Source organism: Lissotriton vulgaris, unplaced genomic scaffold (assembly GCF_964263255.1).
Source record: "Lissotriton vulgaris unplaced genomic scaffold, aLisVul1.2 SCAFFOLD_1875, whole genome shotgun sequence".
In the NCBI taxonomy this organism is placed as follows: Eukaryota; Metazoa; Chordata; class Amphibia; order Caudata; family Salamandridae; genus Lissotriton; species Lissotriton vulgaris.
In genome coordinates, this window is record NW_028255037.1 from 473,458 (window position 1) to 498,422 (window position 24,965).

Below are 24,965 nucleotides of genomic sequence, written 5' to 3' on the forward strand. Positions count from 1 at the left end.
TAGTCGTCAAGACAGTCATCTACTTCCAAGGACATGAATATTTTCTGCAGAGTCAGCTTCCTGAATTTACATTTTACATTTGCAAAAGATTGACTTTGCATTATAAAACTAAAATGGACTTCAAATCGACATCTTTTTTTGGAACGGGCAAGTATCTGAAGGGAAAGCCTGACAGCATTATCAAAGATCGTTTCATGCCCTTTTTGTCCATGATTGAAGGAACATACTTTCTGAAATTCAAATTAGCAGACAAAGAGGGAAGTTGTGGAAAGACAGAATAAAAAATGAAACAACATCATATCCAGCACCCAGTGACCACCACTAGTGACTTATTACTAGTTATCGGATATACATCTTAGTAATGGGGTAGAAAGACAAAGAGCACGTGAAAATAGTTAGGTTTGGTGAGTGCAGCATGTATCCTACATCTCAAGTAGCAACCCCGCTCCTGTCATTGTTAGAGGTCTATGGCATGTCTATTAAAGCGCATAACAAAAGGCTGGAGGCATCAAAATCCTCTAATGGGAATAAGTGCATTGCTGCTTGGCCTCTATTAAGGTATCCACAATGCATCTATAACATTATAAATATACTTCGAAATCTCCGAAAGTTTCTGGATCTATTGCCAGAAGATTGCCGTAAAGTAGTAGTCCAGGCTACTGTAACATCTAGGCTGGACTACGCTAACGATCTCTACCTTGGTCTGCCGAAGTATGCAATCCAGCGGCTACAGTAGGTGCAGAATGCGGCGGCGAGGCTGATCAAGCTTATCCCGTACAGGCATCATGTCTCTCCGCATTTACGCAATCTTCACTGGCTTCCAGTGGCAAGCAGGATTGAATTTATGGTCTTGACCCTGGCTTATCGGGCACTTCAGGGAAAGTGCCCTAATTATCTTAAATTAAGACTCCCCCGATACAAGCAAGCGCGGTCTCTGCGCTCAAACACACTGAACTTGCTCTCTGTCCCCTGATTTGCGAGGGCTTGCCTTGGGGGAGAGATTTTTCGGCTAGAACAGCTAAATTGTGCTATAAAACAACACCACAGCACTCCCATTGGTGTCAGGTGCACCCACAATATCTCTCCTACAGTTGCTGTTGTGCTTGGTTTATGATACTGAAGTCGAGGCATTGACCTTCCTGCACTCAAGGTCATGGCACCATTGTTGTCTGTCGTTTATTGTTGCCTACATACTTGGCTTATTCCTTCACTAGATTGGGATTGCAGCCCCAAAAGATTAATAGAAATGAGCAAGCTGCTTGGAGGCGGCCTCGTGGTCGTCATTCCCGAGTCGCCATGTTCTGTTGTTTCTACTATTGGGGAGGGAGGGGTGGGTTGTGGGTGAGGGAGGAGGGTGGAGGGAGGCTGGGGGGAGTGAAGGGGGGGATTGTTTTTGCATTTTGTATATTGTTTTGTTTAGTTTTGTCCATCTTGCATCCTACCTTGCGTACATTGCACCACATTGTGTTCCGGAGCTTAAACTCTGTCCGCCGATTCCCTACAAAGGGTACTAGCCCTGTATTCAATGCGAGATATGACTCTGCTGGCTTTGACAAAGGTATGAGACCCTCTTCTCGATCCAACCTTTGCGCATACGCATGGGTCATGAGACGGTATAATTGATGGCTCCTGTTATGGACACTCCAATAGGGACAACAACTATAGCTAATCTTCGAATATTATTGTTAAATGTGAAAGGTCTCAACCAGCCAGTTAAACGTCAAAAGGTACTTGATTATCTACGTAGGCAACGTGGAGATATAGCCTTACTGCAGGAGACAAAACTAGAGGCGAAGTTATTTCACACATTGCGTAACAAATATTACACCGAAGTGATAGGCTCTGAAGCAATCTCAAAAAAGAATGGGGTGGTGATGCTAGTGGCCAAGAATGCAAATGTGGACGTAGTCTCTACTACAACAGACACGAAAGGGAGATGGATTTCGGCGAAACTACTCAAAGATGACACTGAGTTCTTTATCACAACTGTTTATGCCCCAAATACACATGATCCGTCCTTCTGGGTAGGCCTCTCGAAGCAGATCATCTCCATTCCTGACACAGCACTCCATATTTTGGCAGGCGATTTCAATCTCCCATATGACCCTGTATTGGATAGAGACTCTAAATGCATCTTTCGCCCAGGCAAAGCCCATAAGGCATTCATGAAACTATGCAATAGATTCCATATGGTGGACACGTGGCGCTTACTGCATCCTGATGGTAGAGACTACTCCTTCTACTCCCCGCCACATGACTCGTTTTCGAGAATGGACTATATACTCATATCTAAAAACGCAGTGGCAAGAGTTGAGGACGCGGACATTGCTCCCAGATTAGTCTCTGACCATTCATGCGTCTCCCTTACACTATCTAATCTTAAACCATCTACCCGTCAATCTATGTGGCGATTCAATGATACTATTCTTAATGACACGAAACACAAAGAAACCCTTGATACCGCCATTAGAGACTTTTTATTGTCCAAACAGAGAGGGGACACTTCAGACACCATCCGTTGGGAGGCACTGAAATCCACTATAAGGAGACTTATTATAAAAATATCCTCTGCTATTAATAAAAACCGCACTGCGGCCTTGTTGAAGTTAGAAGAGGACATTTCGAAACTTCAGCACAAATACCTGATGAGTAGAAACCCTGCAGTCCTAAATGAACTGTCCAATCAAAAATGCACCTATAATAAACTTATCAGGGAGAAGGCAGGAATTTGGCTGGACAGGAAGAAGCGTTTTAAAATCTGCGACTCGAACAAAGCAGGGAAGGGGTTAGCGGCTTATCTTAAATTTAAAATTCAGAAGAACACCATTACTTCCTTAATCGATGGAAATGGTACTCCTAATTCTGATCCCACTAAGATTGCAAACATTTTCAAAGACTTTTATGAGAAACTCTATGCTAGGAACGTACACGTTGACAGTGAAAAAATGAAGAAGTATCTCTCAAACTGCACACTACCAACACCTACGACCGCAGAAAAGGAAGCTTTAAATGAACCGATCTCTGAATCGGAGGTTGTTAGCGCGATCAAATGCCTTAAAAAAGGGAAAGCCCCTGGCCCTGATGGCTATACTGCACCATTTTATAAGACTTTTGCCCATATTCTTGCAACTCCTCTATTAGAAGTTTTTCAAGAAATTAGCACCACAGGAGAGGTCAAGGGAACTATGGCTGAATCCGTAATTGCTGTAATACCCAAGGAAGGCAAAGATCATAAACTCCCCAAAAATTACAGGCCTATCTCACTGATAAATTTAGATTGTAAGCTCCTGGCATCGATTTTAGCAAAACGCATCCAGAAGGTCCTGCCGACCCTAATACTTCTTTCGCAAGCGGGATTCCTGAAGAACAGGCTTTCGAGCGATAACACGAGAATTCTGGCTCACGTTATTGAAAAAGCGAAGTTCTTATCCACGCCCACCATGGCTATCACACTAGACGCTGAAAAAGCGTTGGACAAAGTTGACTGGACTTATTTAAATGCTGTGCTACACAAGTTCGACCTGGGTCCCCTATTCACTAGGTTAGTCATGTCCCTCTATGCCTGTCCCTCTGCTAGAGTACGGGCTGGTGGCGCCTTTTCCTCCCCCTTTAGTCTAGAACAAGGCACTAGGCAGGGTTGCCCATTGTCCCCGTCCTTATTCCTCCTGGCAATTGAACCCTTTTTGTACTATATTGGGGAAAACCCTGAAATTGCAGGAGTTCAGTTCGCAGGCTGTACAATCAAACTCACGGCCTATGCTGATGACGTATTGGTCATGAGTGAAAAAGCTGATAAGGCTATACCGGCGTTACTCTCCACAATCGAAGAATTCTCAATTGTATCTGGGTACTCCCTGAACAAGGATAAAACTGAGGTGAAGTCGTTAAATAATCTGTGTGATAAAAACATCCTGGGCGAATCCGGGCTGACCTGGCAGCCGAAGAGTTTTAAATACTTGGGTTTGGAATTTGAAAGGGATTTGGTAACCACCCTAAAAATTAATAAGGAGATACTCTACAAAAAAAATACAAAAACTCTTAGATGGCTGGTCCCCAAAGTTCCTCTCATGGTGGGGTAGGGCGGAAACATTAAAAATGATTATTAGTGGGGGGCGTGGCTAGCAGCCAAGCATGGCGGCAGCATAGCGTGAGAGCTCCTGAGGGCACTGTGGCCTTATTCTAAATCCGACACACTAATCCGCTACCTTGCTCACCTGAAGCGGCGGCGATCGGGTCCGGGAACGAAGCGGCGTCACCGGTCCGACTTTCAAGTGAATCGGAGGACCGGAGCCTAGTGGATTCCACGCGACCAAGTCTGGGCCTACTAGCGGGAAGACAGCACCGGCCTTGCGTAGCGCACAGGCCCCGGCGGAAGTGAGACCGAACCGGCCTGAAAGGGTGGACGCATCCCGGCACCCACCTGACGGCGCATAAAACTAATTGGGACTCCATATAGAGGCATCGCCCTACGGAACACTTACAAGCACACCACCGGTGCGGGACTGGCATAACACACAAGAACGGGCCGATCCAGCCTAGGGCGCGCTGCGTGGCGCCGAAACCCAAACCCCCCCCCCGGGGACCTAGTGAGCTGCACGAAACGGCTGCGGCGATCTTCGCGCCTCCCTGGCCTGCGGGGTCGGAGTGGAAGCAAATACAAGCCCCAATCGGAGGTAAGAAACATTGGTACCCCCGGGGGACGGCGACACATAGACGATCCACGCAGGAACTCACGAAGGGGACTCGGGGCCCACATACTGCCCGGAAGCATCAACAGCCCTGGCACAGTGGAAACACAGATCCTGTACACCAAGCGGGAGAGCTTGCGGCCTGCCTGGCCTATAGGTAGGGGTGCGACTGCCCATAACCAGACCCTCCGCCATCCGGGGTGCCCGACTGAGGTGGACCTGCCCAAGAGACCCCAATTAGAAGCCGCTGAGACCGTCCCTGCTCAGAGTGGAATTCTTGAGGGGCGAGAGCGCAGACCACGAGGCGCGGCCTACAGTGAAACGAGCTGAAACACACACAGCGACCGCCGGTAATATCCTGCATCACCACAACGGCCAGTGAGGCCTGTACAGAGGGCGGAAGGTGATACTCAGTCTAACTCGCGCCAGCCTACTGCTCCCTGGTTGGTACCTGCGAGCTGCGGGACAGGACGACGCGCTGATCGCGACTCAGCAGGGCAAGACTCCGGATTCCACGAGCCCCAGAACCATGGCGGGCAGAGGCACTAGGAGTGGATCCACACAGGCCAAATTGGACAAATTTGCCTATGGACAGCAAGGTCAGCCGCACAATACAGGGCGAAACTCCACGGTTAATGCCCGGGACGCAGAAGGAACAAAAAAAATAACGCTGGAAGACATTATGAAAACGCTCTCAGAGGTTAAAACAACAGTGGGCGCAATCTCCTCTGAAGTCTCACTGCTGCGAGCGGACTTTCACAAAATGGCGGAGAGGGTATCGCAAGTGGAGGTGGTCACGAAATCTCTTGTGGAAGACACCTCGGACCTGCAAGCGGCCATGGAACGCATGCAGAAAGTCACCAAGCTCCTGCACGACAAGCTGGATGACCAAGAAGGGCGTTCGCGACGCAATAACGTGCGCATCCTTGGACTTCCAGAGACGGAGGGGAAAGGGGCCATGGACCTCTACGTGGAAGATCTCATAAAAAACAAACTGCAACCCAAAGGCCTGTCCCACTTCTTCTCGGTGGAGAGGGCACATAGAGTCCCGGGAGGTCCGCCCAAGACAGGAGCAACACCAAGGCCTGTGCTGGCCAGGCTTTTCAATTTTAGGGACAGGGATGCGATCCTACAGGCGGCAAGAACCTCACCGCCTGTTCGGATCCAAAATGCAACCTTAGCTTTCTTCCCAGACTACACGGCAGAGGTGGCCAGGCGTCGTAAATCGTTTACGGAGGTGAAAAAGGCACTACGGGACAGAGAATTGCCGTACTCCATGCTATTTCCCGCTAAATTGCGAATTGTGGCCGAGGGAAAGACTTGGTTTTTTGACACGCCGGAGGTAGCGCAGGAATGGCTGGAGGGCTGGAGGCCAGTGGGACAGCGACATCGCCCACATCGGGACCGGCCGACACATCGTACCGAAAAGACATTGAACAATCAGACCTCCCAATCACCCCATCAAGAAGGCGCGGAGGAAACAGAATCGGATCTTGAAAGGGACCCGCTGGACTCTGGCCAACTGGCTCCGGTCTGAAGCCGGACTGTATGTGTATGGGACTGAGTGTGGCGCAAAGGGCCTTGGACCTGGCGTAGCTGGGTAGGGTGGGCACAGGCAGTGCCCGTAAGGGACTCACCAACCCCACGAGCAAGTAAGATGTTTGGGCAAGGACTAAAGCACTCTAAAAGTTGGGGAAACGGGCGGGGGTTTGTCCGTGGAGCAGGGTAGAAGGGTGGGGGGACGGGACTGAAGTTTTCTTGTTAGAGTTCATGTTTTTGTTCATAGTCATCATTCAGCACTCACATTGTACTACCACCCAGAATATGGCCAGTCTCCTACATAGTATGGCACGAGGCAACACATGTGCTTATCCCATGGGCACACTACGTGCGATGCTCTCTCACCGACTCAATGGCCAGGCCGCTTAACAACACGCCCGCTGAGGGCCCCCCTGTGACTATGGAGGTACCCCCACTGCGCATGCTAACATGGAATGTCAGGGGCCTGGGTGACAAAATAAAAAGAGGCTTGGTACTGCAAGCCATAAAGCGACACAGCCCGGATTTGGTCCTCCTACAGGAAACCCACCTCGCGGGGTCCACCTGCAAAGCACTTGATAGGCGCGGCTATACAATGGCGATACACGCAGAATTCACTACCGGCTCCAGGGGGACGGGAATACTGGTGAAAAAGTCATCTCCCTTTATCATAACACATCGCATGGCAGACGACCAGGGTCGCTTTGCGGCAGTACATGGCCAGTGGGAGGGCAGATCTCTCAATATAATATCAGTATATATCCCCCCGGCACTACACTCCGTGGCCCTGCCTGCGCTAGGCAAATTCCTCCTTGACCTCCCTGAAGGGGATACGATTGTCGGGGGGGACTTTAATGCAATCATGGACCCACTTATGGACACCTTTCCCTCTAGGGCCCGATCACGAGTAACTGCATCGCTCTCGGATTTTGTAGAAGCCCTGGGCCTTGTGGACATCTGGCGACATCTGCATACCGAGGCTACTCAATACACTTACTACTCGGCTGTACATAATAGTTTATCCCGTATAGACTACTTTCTATCCCTGGGGTTGGGACTGGGAATGGTAGATAAAGTGGACATCCTGCCCAGGGGCATCTCTGATCATTCTCCAATTGCTCTATCACTTACCACCAGAGGGAAAAAAGTGCGAGGATCTACCCAATCTACCCAAACTTTTTAAAAATCCCAAAGATTCGGAAGAACCTCAAACTTGTGACGACGCAGTATTTCACTGAAAACACAGGAACGGTGGCATCGCCAGCAATCTTGTGGGAAGCGTACAAAACAGTCCTCCGGGGGGCGGCCATTGCAGCAATAACGGGGCACAAACGGGATTCCCGGAAGGAACTCACGGAATTAGAACTGGCACTTAACACAGCCAACAATGCGCACATGACGAACCCCTCCCCGACCACGACACACACCCTCATGGTTCGGCAACAGCAATACCAGGCTCACCTTAAAACGACAGAGAAGGGATACATCGCAAACACTAAACATAGAATATACGATGTGGGAGACAAAGCGGGTAGAATGCTGGCGTGGCTAGATAGGAGAGGGAGTGGAGCGAGAGGAATCCGGAGACTGCACACGAAGGAATGGCGGACATTGACACACCCACACATAGTTTGCGCCCTGGCACAGCATTATCAAAAAAATATACACCCCAGACCGGGTAGTCACACAGCAAATGGCAGCAACAACACTAGCGGATATTGCCGTCCCCAGCATTACGCAGGAAGATATGAGAACCCTAGAAGTAGACCCGACGGAGGAGGAAATTCAGCTGGCAATCCAGGCATTACAGTCTGGAAAAGCACTGGGTCCGAATGGGATACCCGTGGAGTGGTACAAGTCCATGGCTCCGGAACTAAGTGCCCCACTGCTGGCCATGTATTTGGAAAGCAGGGATAAAGCAGAATTGCCGCTGGATCAACGCACGGCCACGATTGTGGCGATACCCAAACCAGGGAAACCCCCGACTGAATGTACCTTGTATCGCCCGATATCATTACTAAATATTGAGGCCAAGATATTGGCTAAGCTTCTGGCCACCCGTTTGATGCCCCACCTCAGTACCCTGATCCACCCTGACCAGTCGGGCTTTATGCCTCACCGGAGCACAGCGATGAATCTCCGGAGAGTCCATGGGGTGATGGCCCGTGCTCACCTCCTCTCGGAGAGGGCTGTGATTCTCTCCCTCGACGCAAAAATGGCGTTCGACCTCGTAGAGTGGGAATATCTCTTCATGGTACTCGTGCGTATGGGATTTGGGCCGAAATATATAGCATGGATACGGCTGCTTTATACGAAGCCAGTCGCACAAGTAGTGGCTAATGGCCACATATCACCGAGGTTCCAATTAGGCAGGGGGACTAGACAGGGTTGCCCCTTGTCACCCTTGCTCTTCGCGCTAGTGCTTGAACCCCTGGCAATTCAGATCAGGACCACGCCCTTATTTGCGGGCATTAAATGGGAGGAGGGATGGGAGGACAAAGTCTCATTATACGCCGACGACATGCTCATCTACATGACTGCACCTGATGACGGCGTCCCAGCCCTGCTAGAACTCTGTAACACCCACGGACATTCCTCGGGCTACACCCTGAATTGGTCGAAATCTGTCATATATACACTAAAAGGCCCGGCACCGAGGTTGCAGGAGGACTGTCCTCTGATTACAACAACGGCCTCCTTCAAATACCTAGGTATTGTCATCACGAGTAAGGAGGCGGACTTCTTTACCAGTAACTTAAAGCCGCCTGTAGATCGCCTACGTGCGGACGTTAAACATTGGGCGGCCCTGCCCCTGACCCTACTGGGTAGGGCAGCATTGTACAAAATGATGGCGCTCCCAAGGCTCCTCTATGTCCTAGAAAACACCCCGCACCTAGTGCCACCACGATACTTCAAGCAGATCGTGGCGCTGGTCTCTACCTTGCTCTGGGATACTGGCCCGGCACGTATAGCATACGACAAGTTGGTTAAAAGCTGGTATGAGGGGGGAATAGCACTCCCTAACATTCAACTATATTACTGGGCGGCCCAGCTTAAAATAATAAATTATTGGATTCACGCCCCAAAAGAGGACCCGGCCTATCGGGCAGACTGGTCACAGCTTGGAACGGACTGTATGCTGTCAGTGCTTTACAATAAATCACAACTTAAGAGTCTACTCGGTCCGACCAGACACACGGCGGCCCTATGGCACATGGCACAGGCCCGATTGGGGTGGGCGGGTAGAATCACCAAAATGACACCATTGTGAGACACGAAGACATTGGGGAACCTCAGAGGCTGTAAGGGGTTTGAGCGGTGGGACTCCATAGGCATTTCTACGGTGGGGGACCTCTGGGACAATGACACAGTGGTACTATTTCCACATCTACAGCAGCAATATAACCTCGGACCCACAGAAACATTCACATATGTACAAATTAGGCACGCATTACTACGGGCGATTCCTGCGGGTACTACTCTGCCGGAATCCTCTCCGTTAGAAGATAGACTACTAACAGAATTCATGATCCAAAGCGCGACCTCACTTACGTATAAAAAACTGATCAATAATCTCAAAGACCCCACGCTGAAACTTAAAGAAAGATGGGAGGGGGAAATAGGTGAGGCGGATGAATTTGAGTGGAATGAGGCGCTGGCCTCCCCAAGAGAGGTTGGAATCTCGAGTAAGTTCAGACTGGTGCAACTAAAAATTCTGCACCGCATCTACTACACCAGGACACTACTTCATAAAATACAGAGAGCGCCACATCCCTTTTGCTTGAGAGGCTGCGGGGAGGAGGGGACACTATTTCACACATTATGGGAATGCCCACAAATTCTGGAGGCAGATAATGCGCACGATCTCCCAGGCCCTTAAACTTTCTATATTGCCTGAACCACGCAAGTGCCTTTTGAACATCTGGGACCCAAATGACCTGGGTAGATATGAACTGATTTGGGCAACTTTGGCCATGACAGTGGCCAAGCAAGACATAGCACAGAAGTGGGGCGCACCAGAACTACCCACCGCGAGCAGGTGGGCTAAGAACATGGACATCCTGATGGTAACAGAAAGGGCAGTATACGTCCTACGTGCGGCGCCCCGCAAGTGGAACAAGGTATGGGCGGCGTGGAACACATACAGGGGAGAGATCTGTGACCCCTTGCCGGAGGGAGACTACCTGGACTCAGAGGGGGAGGAGGAGTAACAAAGCGGGAAGGGGTATTAACCTCAGCGACACAACAGCACAATATTTCTTGCACTGACCTGGCTATGTAACGATGAACACGCTAAGGAAATTGCTGATTGAGAAAGTGGGTGGAAACACAATGGCAATGATGACACATGGTTGGGGGGGGAGGGGAGTTTGTTATTTCTATAATATAAAAGTAATGCTACTGTTGAATTATACGCGAAGGGGGGAACAGTTACGAACTACAATACATGTGAGTGGACCACATGATAACGTATCTACGAGTTTACGAAGGTTTAAAGCAGCACAGTCTTTGCTACTGTAATGTTTCTTGTCACATACGAAAAGATAAATGTACAAAATGTAACCACAACCATATGGCTGTATGATACTGACTGAACACTATTGCTTCCTGTTAATAAAGATTTAAAAAAATAATTATCAGTCCCTTGGTAAACTATATGGCATGTATGCTCCCCATGACCTTCTCAGAGTATTTTCTACATAAAGTTGAGAAGTCGTTAACGGACTTCCTGTGGAAAGGGAAGAAACCGAGGATTGCAATGAAGAAACTGCAATTGCCAAAGCTTAAAGGGGGCTTAGGTCTACCAAATTTCAGAAACTACCAAACCGCTTTTCTCTGCAGACAAGGAGCTTCCTGGTTTACCGAAGACCCTACTTATACGCCCTTATGGATTGACATTGAGAGATCTATTGTCGGAAAGGCCCCGCTCTCTGCTGTGCTCACAATGGATCTCTCACACCTTACGAATTCTAAATACATCATACTTAGAGCTCTCTTGCGGTTAGATCGCGCTCACAAAACTGGTCTACAAATCCATAATTCATCATCTGCTTCTTTATGGCGGATCGCCCATAATATGGGACCACTGGTCTGATAAAGGTGTTAATATGATTGCAGATCTACACGAAAATAACATGCCACTGCCATTCTCGACTCTGCAGGCTAGACACTCCCTACTACCGATTGACTTTTACTCGTTCCTGAAGCTAAAGTTAGCCCTATCCAGCAGAACGTTCAAACTAGCGACGCCTTGGCTAAAATCTATGCTCCCTCACTTTCAATCCTCTGGACATTTTGTCTCAAAATATATAAACTTCTTGCACCAACACCCAACAAATCGATGAGGCGTAACAAAGCCAAATGGGAATCAGAACCAAATAACACGGGCATAAGCATAGACTGGGTCAGGATACATGCGTCAGCACTCACACATAAGGTCTCGCCGATATTATCACAGACCAAATATATGATTCTTAACAGGGCTTTCTGGACCCCACAACGATTATTTAAGGTTGGCCTACGAGACACACCGACTTGCTGGAACTGCTCCTCGGGTATTGGTGACCTTTCACACATGTTATTTAATTGCCCCATGCTCCAAACATATTGGACTAAAATCTTTGACTACATTGGGCACACGTTTGACATACACCCTGCAAGGGAATTCATCTACATTATCCTGGGGGCTCTAGACCCACTACTAAAGGGGGATCATGACCGTCAGCTCCTGGATCTCCTGATAACACTAGCATGCAAGGTAGTCCTATGCAATTGAAAATCAGCATCTGAGGTCTCTTTTAATGCCTGGAGGGAATGGCTATCCTGCATTAGGGGCACTGACAATCCCGCTCTTCACTCATCACCATGGCAGGTTACCAACAAAAAACTATGGTCTTCTTTAGACCAGGCCTCCTTTACCTTCGATCCACTATGATACACCACCAATGAGATTAACACTTAGTAAATGTGGGGGTGCCCGATGCACAAATTGTACTGGTTATATCCTGCCCATATGGGCTTACCAGACTTAGACACAATGTGCAGGGATGACAAAGTATACCTGGTATTATCTGACTAGATCTGGATGGTGAGATCTACGGAGCCGTGCACAACCGTAAAGATTGCAATGATGGCATATTTTATTGTTTTTATTATTTTTTTTTTTTTAAATCTCTTTATTAGCATCAGATTGGTCCGTGCAAGCATACAAGTACACAGTAAATTGTTGACAATGAAAACGTTAATGATCATTATACAAAGGAAATAAATGGAGGACTGGACCAATGATATTACAAGCAGTGTAACACAGTCTAAAATCTTATTTTCACTTTTCCATATCTGAAGGAATAATGCACACTCGGAAAGATGACACAAAGAGATATAACCTTCTTCAAACAAAACAAAAATGAGTGAGCCTTCGTGACAGAGAGAGCGGCAAGTAACACATCTATTTGACTGGCAAGATGGCATAACCAGAGGCATAGGCAGTCAAGGGCAGGTAAAACGACTAATGTAAAGACTAGAGTGAAGCAACCACTCCAGCCGGGGCAAGGTGTGTAAAGGAACTGAGGAGAGAAACGTCCCGGCCCAAACCAGCATACAGTCCACAAATCAGCAGCTCACGCATATCCCACTCCAGTAGTGTGTGGACGCTAGGCCCTGCATAACTCAATAGGCAGCGCACGGCGGGTCGGCCAAAACCACCTAGCCCACCCCCTCTGGGACAATAGAGCTAGCAGCCTGGGAGTGTGTGTCCCGTGTAATCTTGCTAATATACTGTCGGTATGGGCCCCAGATGTCGATTGGGCGTGAGGCTGTGGGGATCTGCGTGGAGTACTCCACACTATTGGTATTGCATTGGGAAAGGCTGCGTATCCAAGTCTTGGAATCAGGGATCCGCCTGGACCCCCAAAGTAAAGCAATTTCCCTTTTCGCCAGCAAGAAACCTATGGCAGCAAGTTTACGCGTGGTCCGGGGGAACTCAGCGACATAGCCAAGCAGTGCAATCTCTGGCTTATGTTGCAATTCGCATTCCAAAATGTCGCCCAAGATATGGTGCACCTGCAGCCAGTAGGTGTGCAGTTTCGGACAGGTCCATGTGAGATGTGCAAAATCGGCATGGGGAGCTCTACATTTAGGGCAGTGATGAGGTCTGGTCGGGTCAATTCTGTGGGCCAGCGCCGGTGTGAAGTATAGGCGCCTCAAAAATTTAAAATGAATTAGCTTATGCCTACTGTTGACTGACACCTCTTTAGTGGAGCGGCAACAGGCATCCCATTGGGCATCCGTGATGGGGCCACCCAAATCAAGTTCCCACGCCGCACGAACTTTCGCATCCGAGGCCGGGAGGGCCGCCACACAGAGTCCATACAACCTGGAGACCATATGGGCTCCCGTTTGCGACTGGATTAGGAAAGTCAGTGCTGCCATGTCATCCGGCGGCAGTGGGAACGATGGAAACTGCGCTCTAAGCATGGACCTCACCCTAGTCAGGACGAAGGAATCCATAAACGTCCGGTCCGTGAATCGCGGGTCCTCGGACACAGAAAAAACATGTCCGCCCGGGAACAGATCCCCTATTGTGGCGAGCTGGTATTTGGACAGCGTTCTGCGGACCACCGCCTCTGCAGTGATGGGGAGCCAATGCGGGTTAGGTAGTGGAAGAGCCGGGGAGTACAGCACGTCCAGCTGGAGCAGCCTACGCAACTGCATCCAGGCCCATGATGTAGTGGACACAGTTTGTATGTCAAGTGGGTCTCGGGGGAAGCCTGTGGGTAATATCGAGTTGAGGGTAAGTGGTAGTACCAAGTCCGCTTCAGGTCTCAAATATGGGATCCGAGCGTCTGGATGGAACCAAGGATGCGCATAGGCGCACTCCGCGACTAGGTAATAAATATAAAAGTCTGGCACTCCAAAGCCACCCCGTTCATAAGGCAGCGTTAAGATGCGCCAAGAAACTCGCGGATTCTTATTCCCCCACACTAAACGCAACAACAAAGATCGGAGTTGGGTGAAAAAAATTTGAGTGAGTGGGATCGGTATGTTATTAAATAAATACAGAAAACGGGGAAGTATAATCATTTTAATTATGGCGATACGGCCGGCCATCGAGATAGGGAGGCGAACCCAACGTGGAATATTATCCTCCAGAAAGTCTAACGCCTGTCCGTAATTAAGACGAATCATGGATTCCGTGTCCAGATGGATGTGGATACCCAGATATTTCACCGATTCAGTATTCCACTCCAGCGGGAACGGGCAGTCCCAGCGGGCAGTGGAGGGGGTGAGCGGAAAGATCTCAGATTTGTGCCAATTGATACGAAGGCCGGAGTATCTCCCAAAGCGTTCCACCTCAAGCAGCAAGGGCGACAGGTTGGACTCCGGAGATCTAACATATAGAATGGTATCATCAGCGTAGAGGGAGATGAGTACCGGGCCCGTCCGGAACTGGAGCCCGCGGTGCAAGTGGTGCTCCTGAAAGTGTCGTACCAAGGGGTCCATGGCCAGGATATACAACAGGGCGGACAGGGGGCATCCCTGTCTGGTTCCCCGGGAAAGAGGGAAACTATCAGAGAGCGTGCCATTAAGGCGCAGCCTCGCTCTGGGGGCAGTATAGAGCAACTCGACCGTGGAGACAAACAAGGACGGCATGCCCATACGGTGCATGACGGACAGAAAAAACGACCATTCTAAGGAGTCAAATGCCTTCTCGGCGTCTAGAAATACCGCAGCTGCCGGCGTATCCGGCTCAATCCTGTGAAGGACAGAAAACAGCGTCCGCAGATTAAAGGAGGTGGATCTATGGGGAACGAATCCGGACTGGGCAGGCGAAATGATAGATTCCATAAGTAAAGATAGTCGAGTGGCAAGGACTTTCGCCAAAATTTTATAGTCAAGATTGTGTAGGGAAAGGGGCCTGTAGGAACCGCACCTAGTGGGGTCCCGACCCGGTTTGGGAAGTAAAATGATAACTGCCTCCCGCAATGTGGGTGGCAGAATCCCTGTTACGAGCGCCTCCGCATACACCTCGATCAGGCGAGGTACCAGCTCCTCCTTGTACTCCTTATAAAAGTCGGCCGAAAAGCCATCCAGACCCGGCGCCGAGGAGCCTTTCAGCGCATCAATGGCTTCCACAACACAGTCCGGGTCGATAGGCATCGCCAGAAATTCCTGCATATGTTTTTCCAGGAACACCATAGAGATTTCGTTAATATAGGGGCCAGGGTCGCGACAGTCAGCCGACAGGCCCGAAGTGTACAATTCCTTGTAGTAGGAGAGGAAGGCACCGCAAATGGCAGGGGTGGTCTGATGACGAACACCTAGATCATCAACCATGTCGGAGTTGAAAGATGCCTGGCGGGGGGGTCGAAGCAAATGGGCCAAGAGCTTGCCAGGCCTGTCACCTTCACCATATTGCCTAGCCGAGTGTTGTGTGCAGAGATACTTCAGTTCCCTGTCTGCAGTGTCTCTGAACTCTTGCAGTAGTTCTAGCCTTTTCGCCTCTACCCCAGCAACCGTATCAGTGAGCGTGTCAGTGTCTAATGCAGCAATGTCCTTCTCAATACGGGTCAGGGAGGCACGGATGTCGCGCAGAGCCCCTACATGTTTGTCGATGCAAACCCCCCTGATTGTGGCCTTGAATCCCTCCCACAATGTAGCCCAAGTGTCCACCGTGCCCTCGTTGAACTCAAAATACTCCTCAATGGCAGTACGGACGTCTTCCTTGAAGACCGGGTCAGATAACGCCCTGCCAGGAAAGCGCCACTGCCTCTCATACCCTCCCAACCTGGGGATTAGTAGGGTCAGCACTACGGGAGAGTGATCAGACAGTGTGCGCGGGAGTGTCGAGTGGTCACTTACCCAACCGGCCACCCCTGGGGAAAGGAGCCAGTAGTCTATTCTGGTACTAGTGTTGTGATACCCCGAGTGGTGGGTGTAGATGGGAGCGGCGGAGTGTAAACGGGCCTCAATGTCAATCAGTGAGTAGTGAGCGCACATATCCGCCAGCACAGCACGTGAGCGGGGCTTACAGTCCGGGGAAGAGGAGGTGCTGTCCCTGGCAGGGGTCATCAGCAGGTTAAAGTCACCCCCCACTATCATCATATCAGTGTCTAATCGCAGCAAAACATTCTGAAGACCCTGGAAGAAGGCAGGGGAGTCCGAGTTGGGGCCATATATTCCAACAAAGGTGACCTTGAAGCCCAGAAGCACCCCCGTAACCACAACATACCTGCCATCTACATCCAATACACTGTCTGAGAGCACAAATGGGACGCGTCGATGTATCAAGATCGTAACCCCCCTCGCATATCTGCTATAGCTAGAAAAAAATCTGTGCGTGCCCCAGCTTTTCGCAAAGGAGGAAGAGTCAGCACCCATTAGGTGCGTCTCCTGTAGAAATAAGACATCCACCCCATGTCGCGCTGCATAGTTTAGAACTTGTCGCCTTTTCCTCGTGTCATTTAAACCCCGGACATTCCAAGACATGGAGGTAAGTCTGGAAGGGCCAGACTGCTGCCCTATCCTAGCCATTCAAACCGGTGGAATCGTAAGGAAACATGTGTGTGCGGAACCGCCGGCTCCCTCCCGCAAAGTAGGCATCACTCAAATAGAAAAACAGTGCGTGTGCACGAACAACAGAACCAATGCGTAAACAAACCCATCCCAACCACCCACCACCCAGCCACTCCTTAAACCCAAGGAGGCTATTCCCACCCACTCGGAGACAATCTAGAGCAACAGACAACAACAGGTGTCCGCTAATGTACCTGTAAGATAAAAACAACGTTAGAGAAAAGTACAGCACGGCTCGCGCCATGGGGGTAGGCGACGCTCCGCCATGCGAGAACCACAATCGGGGCAACGTTCAAATGTCATCAATTATGAAAAGCACTGCAAAAAAAAAAAATAAAAAAAAATAACAGCATTGCAGATGCAGAATACTGGGGCTAATAGCCTGGCATGAAAAGATGGAGAGGAGATAAGTCAACCCTGTCCGGTTTCATTAAACAGGTCAGCACTAGCCTGTGAGTCAATGCGTGGCGGAGACTGTTGTGCGTCATCCGACTTTCGAGGCGACCCTCTGTTTTTGTAGACTCGACAAAATTCCTGTGCCTCTGTAGGGGAGTCAAAAATGCGAAACCTGCCATCCACGTCCACTCTGAGCCTGGCAGGATACAGCATCCCATATCGCAACCCTAGTTTGCGCAATGCAGCCTTGACACCAGTGTACTTACGGCGCGCATCTTGGACCATGATCGTGAAGTCCGGGTAGAAAGAGAGCACATCTCCCTGCCACCGAACCTCGCCCGCTTCCCTGGCAGCTTTCAGCGCCGCGTCTCTGTCCCTGAAGTTCATGAGCCTGGCTATAATGGGCCGGGGCGGCAGGCCAGGGTTAGGCCGGGGCCCCAGCGATCTGTGTGCACGCTCAACCACGAAGCCAGTGGTAAACGTGTCTCGACCAAAAAGTTCGATCAGGAGGTGTTCCACAAAAGTGTCAAAGCGTCCGGTGGCTGTCGTCTCCGCCACGCCAATTATTCGGAGATTATTGCGCCTACTGCGCGCCTCCAAATCCTCGTTCTTAATTGCGACGTCTTTAAGGATCTTCTCCACACGTTCCAACCTTTTCAGCGTCGACGCGGCTCCATCCTCGATGTCGGAAACTCTGGATTCCGCCAGGTCCAGGCGCCTATCGTGCAGTTGGATCGTCGCGCCCATGTCCGCCATTTTCTTATCGAGGGTATCAAAGCGAGAATCCAAGGCCTTGAATCCAGCCCGCATCTCACCCATCATCTCAGCGACCATACCCGCAGTGTCCCTCGGCGCCGCCTGGCCCCCAGTGTCCGCCTCAGTTGCCGGCGATACCGCAGAAGCACGGGTGGGCGCAGAACTGAAGGTAAGTCTCTTCTGGGTAACATCTTTCTTCACCATGTTGGAAGCACTGTCGGAGAGATCACCAGTGGCACAGGACTCTACGATCACCGCGACCTCCAGAAAGTCGAGCACAGCGACAGGGCACCCCTGCAGCAAGGCGGTCAGGTCGGGACCGGAGGAGTAGGGGTACTCGTTGTTCCTCCGCCTCAAGGCTGAGTCGCACACAGGACGTCGGGGTATCAATCCGGCTGGAGCAATGTATCAGAGGTCAAGAAGCAGGGTCAGCAGGTGGCCGCGGCAATCCCCCGGCGGCAGCCGGCGGATCAAGGGACCCGCTGAGTGGTATAGTGGGGGGACCAGGTAAGTAAGGCCTCGAGATATCAGCAGCCCAGATGGGCGAAGCCACGCAGGTCCCGCAGTCAGCACCGGCCACGAGGAGTTTCACAGGCGTCCGACACTCCAGGCCACCGCATCAGCAGGAGTGCAGGAGAGTTTGTAGGTACTGGGTCTGCAGGGGGACAGACGCGGGCTGGGGTGCACGGTAGCGGTGGGGGCAAAGGTGGTAGACCCCCACCAAGTGCAGCAATGCCAGGCCGTCTGCAGAGCGCCCAAGAGCCCGCCGGCCACACCCCCCGCCAATCTCCCCCCAACCCCGGAGCCCGCCGCCCGCGCCCCCCGCCCGCCGCCGCACTTCCCAGGCAGTCCCCGAAAATCGAGGCCCCGGCTCCCAAGGCCGGACCAGGCCGCTAGTGCCGGTCGCGCACCGAGGGGCCGCACCTCCACCAACGGACACCACCGGGGCCGAGCAGCGGACCCGGGAGAGCACAACAGCGGCCCCAGGGCCGAGGGGAATAACGAGGGGGCAATCAGAGAGACTCACCAGGCGCTCCGGCGCTGCAATGGAACGGCCCGCGAGGCTCAGCCGGCCTCAGCACCTCTCAGCTGTTCCGCCCTTTCGCGTCGTCCCCCGTCCTCTAGACTAGGCAGGCTGCATCAGATGGCTGTAGGGGTCAGTTGCAGGCATAATTCGACCCCAGCGCAGTGCCGGATCACTTGTGAACGGCCCCGTTCCTCTCTCGCCCGGCGGAGCTCTACAGTCAGGCGGCCATTTCGTTCGCCTGCGTAGCCACGCCCCCTTATTGTTTTTATTGTTTACCTTGTTTCATTTATTTATTTGTTTATCCATTTATTTGTTCATTCATCTCGTTCATCTCATCTCATTTACAGATCCGGACTGATGTTACCTTCTTGTTTTCATTATGCTTTATTTTCCGTTACTGTATGTATGTATGTATGTATTGCTTTATACGCACTGATCCATGCTTGACCACGGCGTCACTCCAATCCGAATGTAACTTTACTGATGCCTTATGGCCGTTATTACTTTTGTTTTTGCTCAATAAAAAAGATTTGAACTCAATAAAAAAGAACAGCTAAATTGTGGCTTGCCCTACCACTTGCTATTTGCAATTCTAACTCAAGAGCCTTGCTTTAAGAAACAGCTAAAGACGTGGCTTTTTAATCATTAATCTCATCCACTACTGTTTTCTTTTCTGAACTGCTCAGCTTACTCTTGCTGCTCACTAAGCGCCGGGACACCTCCCTGTGAGGTAGCTGTTTGCGCTATACAAAACTCAGTTTTATTATTATTATTATAAATCCCTACATAATAACGGGCAAGAAGAGCAAATTTGCTGTGTGTGAGTACATAGTGAATGAAGCATCAGAAAAATATTTTGCAACCTCAACTGTCCAGTTGATTTCAGTCTTTGTCTGATGGAACAAACCCAACACTGGTAGGATTCAGTAAGCATAGCGGATCTTTGTCACAATGACCATAACAAGAGTCGGCTGAACTTGAAAAGAACTGACATTAACTGGCCCAGTGTTAGACCCGTCTGCTTCTGAGACTCCCCTCACCACTATGATTTCTTTTGTTCCCCTGTACCGCCCAAAATTTGTTGCTTTTCTTTGTCTACCAGGACCTTTTGTGTGCTGTTTCATGGGGCTAGATGTTCCTTGACGCCCAGTTGTTCACAAGGTTTTTGGCACCTATTTACAAGACACCTGGCGAAACCTGTGACAATATAGACTGGGATTGGCAACCTGTATGAATTACCTCAAAATGGTGGCCATCCTTTTTCCTCATGTGAGTGACTCCCCTTGGAGCCTCCATGAACCTTGACCTTTCAAGGCATTGGCGCCCTTTTACTTGGCGCGTATTCCTGACAGGAATTGATTTATTTTCCTCAGGTACACAAAATGGCTGCTCTAGAACCCCAGTATGGTGGCTGTTAGGGTCCCAAATACCTCTTAGAAGTGCCATGTCATTGGCTTAGCCCAAAGAAGGTTCTAGAACCTACTGGCACAAGCCAGCACCTCAGGGCACTGGGTATATAAGGTCCAGTCCCTGGCGGCCATTTTAGATGACCAGAAAGATAGGATAATGATGTTCCAGATCTAGGTGAAGAAGGAGATTCCAGACTTGACACCAGATTGACGCCTGCCCTGTTGACCCCTGAGGCGGCTGGCAGTGCGGGCAGTAGAGCAAGCAAGGGTCACTGGCGTGGATCCTGACTGGCACTCCAGTCAGCTGTGTGTGCTGTGACCTAGCGCCTACAGCGCCTGCCCAGCGAGTGCCTCGTCACCCCCAAGAGACTGTGGCCGTTTCCGTGTGCCTTCCCCGCCCTCCGGTGGTGAATTACGACAGACTCGGGTCGCGAGGCGAGAGCAAGTTTGCCGCGAGCGTCTATTGTGCCCCCTTTGTGACAGGCGCCTCCAGCAAGGAGCTCGGACGTCTCCGAGCCCCACCGGCGTAGAGTGCTTCCTGCGCAAACTGAGGTGAGGTGGTGCGCCGGTGCGGGGAAAGGCCGGCCTTCATTGGGCGGGACTACTGTCTCTGCCCTCCCCAGTGAATCGGCAGCTGTAGCTGTGGGCGGGAACCATCCCTGTATGAGGAAGTCGGAGGGAGGTCCGTGGAGCCCTGAGAACCCGTCGCTGGCGTGAGAAGTGCTGAGCCCTGACTGAATTGCTTCCCGATTGCACCCGATGTGAGGTGGGCCCGTTTCTTTAGGTGGGAAGCGGCGTTATAAGGGGACTGTGAACCGGCATTTAACTGACTGAGCGCGAAGATTGTGTGACCTCTTCGGCAGCCCCGTTCGTCAGTCTAAAGACTTTGAACTGGTGCCGCCTGAGTGCAAGCAGTGGTAAAGCCCATAGGCGCGCTTAGACCCCACCGGCATATAGAGATCTCAACCCGGTGGCAGCCGAGTGTAAATGAAGTGTTCACTGTGTTTCCTTGCCTTGTAGATACACGCGCATAACCCCGTGTGATACTTAACCCCTTCGATGCTGATGACGAGCTCAGCTCGTCATCACCCACGGGTGTCGTGTGCTGATGACTAGCTGAGCTCGTCATGGTGCCACTAAAATGGCAATTTCCAGCACAGGGGGGGAAAACGCCTAGCAGCCAAGTGGTTAAAGAGTTACAACACCCCTTTTGTGCCCAGAGAAGCCTGTGTATAGGATTGGTGAAACCATCATAAACTGTAAGAGTTATCTTTCCAACTTAAAGTGCATTGCAAGTGTAATGTTCCTGAATAATTAATTGGTGGCAGCGATACCAGAATGAACATGTGGTTGTTTATTTAAATGAACCAGTATTTATTCTGCTAAACAAAAGTGATATTTATTCTATTTATTGATGGTATTTATTCCTGATATTTATTCTATTTAATGATGGTATTTATTCTTGATATGTATTCTATTTATTGATGATATTTATTCCTGAGCTTATTTATTGTATTTATTCCAAAATCGAAACCCAGCAAATTGTGGCCAAAAGAAATGTGTATGTGCTTTCCTAATTGATCCCCATTTACAACAGAGAATTTTTACATAAAGGAATCGTATTTTTCTACAACAGTGGTGTGGTGTCCTTCTTTTTGGGTGGTTGTACAAGGAGATACTATTGGGTCAAAGCCGGCTTAACACGACAGCCTTCACTTGCCTTGACACTTGAGCCAAGCTACCCCCTTTGTGCTGGGCTTGCCCATCGCAGGTCCAACACCCAGCATAATACATTCTCTCCATACGAGAAAAGACAGGCCAGATGAAGTAAAGGGCAAGTAAATTCACGTACATAATTCTACTAGACTCTTTAGAAAAGATATGACAAAGGTAAAGGTTCTCTAGAAATTCTATTAAAAGGCCCTGCGTGTCAAATCACGCATGGCAGCAGCCAGTTAGACAGAGTACAAAACCTTAGAATGGTATCAAAGATGAGAGCATAACTAGCAAATTCCCACAAAAACATTATGGTCCTTACACCCTGTTTATCCTGGTGCCTATAAGCCCATCCAGGGAAAGGGTCTCCACCTCATCCAAACAGAGGTTCTCTAGGTGTAGATATGCAGGATATATAGCACTAGGATTATAGCAGGACTGATTTACAACATCCAAAAGATAACCTTTACGCCGAAAAATCTAGGCCAAAGATGTCAATCCCTAGTGTGGTTTCTGAACATGTTCCAAAATGTGCTGCAGTGGACCCATGATGTGAAAATGCAACCACAACTGACATTTGTGATGCAAGAGATTTCAACACTGCGATCAAATATATAGTACCACAATTCTGGTTCGGAATAACTAACCAATAAATACATTGAAAAACATGGCTTGGTCAATCTAGCCTAGTGAGGCAAGATGGCGGCCGCGTGAATCGTGCGGGCGTCACTCCCTGGAAAGTGATGTGCTGGTACATATAGTTTAACAGGAGGAGGAACGATGAAGAACAGAGAAAGCATTGTTTTGTGGACTTCCCAACTTCCAAACGGCGAAAATATCAAAACGGACTTACGGGCCATATGCTGATTGATTCGGAGCGACAAAGACATTGGCTGCGGTCCGTCAGGCTGCGGTGTCAGAGCTTCGCAGCCGAGCTCACCTGTGGACCTGGCAGGCGTGGTCTGCTGTGAAACTCGACTGGAAGCAGGATCTGCAGCGGGACGCCAAATCACTCGGAGCTCTGAGTGGGACTATGTCGCCTCGTAAAAACAGAACGCTGCCACCGCCTGTAACTAAAGTGCCCGGGACAGCCCAGGGGTCGGCTGTAATTACGGGGGCCAAGAAGGCTGCTCTGATCGAGGAGAAGGAGAAGTCAAGTAATCCGGACAAAACAGCGGATAAACCTGTGGGAAGGAGCGCAGCGGTGAGTGCCAAGAGAGGGGCTTTGCTTAGAGGGAAAGGCACTGAGAAAATACCAGTATCATCTCAAGGGGTCGGGGCTAGAAATGAGGGGGCACCCTGTTACTCATATACTGCAACCCGGCAATGGTTGTGGCAAAGTACCCGTTGTCCCTGAGATGTTCTCCTCTAAGCCCACAAGTACCAAGCCAATGGTAAACCTACCCTTACTCACTACAGGCTCTCCTGGTACCCCTAATGTTGCACTCTTACAGGAAGGGGGGGCGGGTAAGCTCACTGTGAAGGAAATGGCGGTTAATGGTGTAGATGCTATTGAGACCCTTGCTGCCCCCGAGGCTACTGCTGCAGTTAACACTGTTGTCTCTGGGGTTTGACTCAACCACAAGCTATTAATCTCGAGACTGCGTCTTTCTTACTCCAGCTGGAGGCCGGTCAGACACGGAGCCTGGCACAGACAGTATTCCAGACACGCATGACGGGGATAGCTTCTTCTCTCTGGCTGAGGAATCAGAGATTGAGGGCTCCACTGATTCTGAGAACTTGGAGGATATCTCAGGGGAAGATAGTGGGAGTCCACCTACTACTGCTGACACGCTAAGAAGGGCTATTCCTGGTCATCGCAAAGCCAGGAGAACCCCTTCAGACAGTCAAGGGCGGCGTGGGAGCAACTGCTCGGAAGCCAGCAACAATCTACAGTGGGATTAGTCTGTGGCTACAACAAGCTTAGCAGGAACTGGAGGACATCGCTACTCAGGGCGGCAATCTGCAGAACCGGGAAATGAACCTAACCAATCTCCCTCAAATGCTCAGATCTATGCGATGCTTAAGCCAATACAATCTGAAGCACGCCAAGAGCATAAAAGAGCACAGTTGGCAACAATGAAAATTCAAGGGGCTATTCGTAAAAACACTACTGTGCGGAGGTGATAGCCAGGACTACTGCCCTGGAAGAACGAATTGTTGGCTTGGAAGCAGGGCTCGAGAATTTAGAATCTAAGTCGTCAGCTAATGATGAAAGATATACAGATGTATTATGGAAACTGGAAGATTCTGAAAATCGGCTCAGAAGAAACAATTTGCGCCTTCTGGGGATCGAAGAGAAAGCTGAAGGGGACGATATAAGGGGGTTCGTCTTAAAGTTATTTAAAACAGCTTTCCCTGAGCTGGCCCACTGGTCCTGGGAGAACGAGATACAAAGAGTTCATAGATTTCCTCTATACTTGAAAAAGAACACTGGCCCGGACACTAAGCCTCGTGCAATATTAGTTTTTTGGGGTAATTTTTTGTTGCGTCAAGCTATTTTCGAAAAGGCAAGACTGGACTCCAAAAGATCGGCGGAAGGTCATTCGTTTTTTGATTTCTGCCACGCTACGGTAGAGAGGAGGTGGCGGTTGCGACTACTGATCACCCCGTTTAAAAAAAAAAGGGTGTGAGGTCTACCTGATGAACCCCGCAAAATTGAAGGTTATCCTTTAAGGGAAGACCAGGGTTTTTGTTTCTGAAATTCAAGCGGAGAACTGTTTAAAGGAACTTACTGACGGTTAAATAAAATATTTGTCTGATTTGCATGTTTGATACATAGCTTGTCTACATTTGTATGGCTTTCACAAAATTGCTGGCCCAGAAAATATCATGTATGTGTTGTTCCTGTTTCATGCT

The 24,965-nt window shown here is 50.0% G+C and overlaps 1 protein-coding gene across 1 annotated transcript in view; it reads right to left on the reverse strand.

Moving 5' to 3' along the window:
• Positions 1-16,715, reverse strand: part of LOC147659337 (NBAS subunit of NRZ tethering complex-like) — a 485,327-nt gene extending 468,612 nt beyond the window's left edge. The window contains exon 1 of the mRNA XM_086951835.1: positions 15,237-16,715. Within this exon, the coding sequence (XP_086807961.1) occupies positions 15,237-16,715 (1,479 nt within the window). The remainder of the gene's footprint in view (positions 1-15,236) is intronic.
• Positions 16,716-24,965: the final 8,250 nt, after the last annotated feature.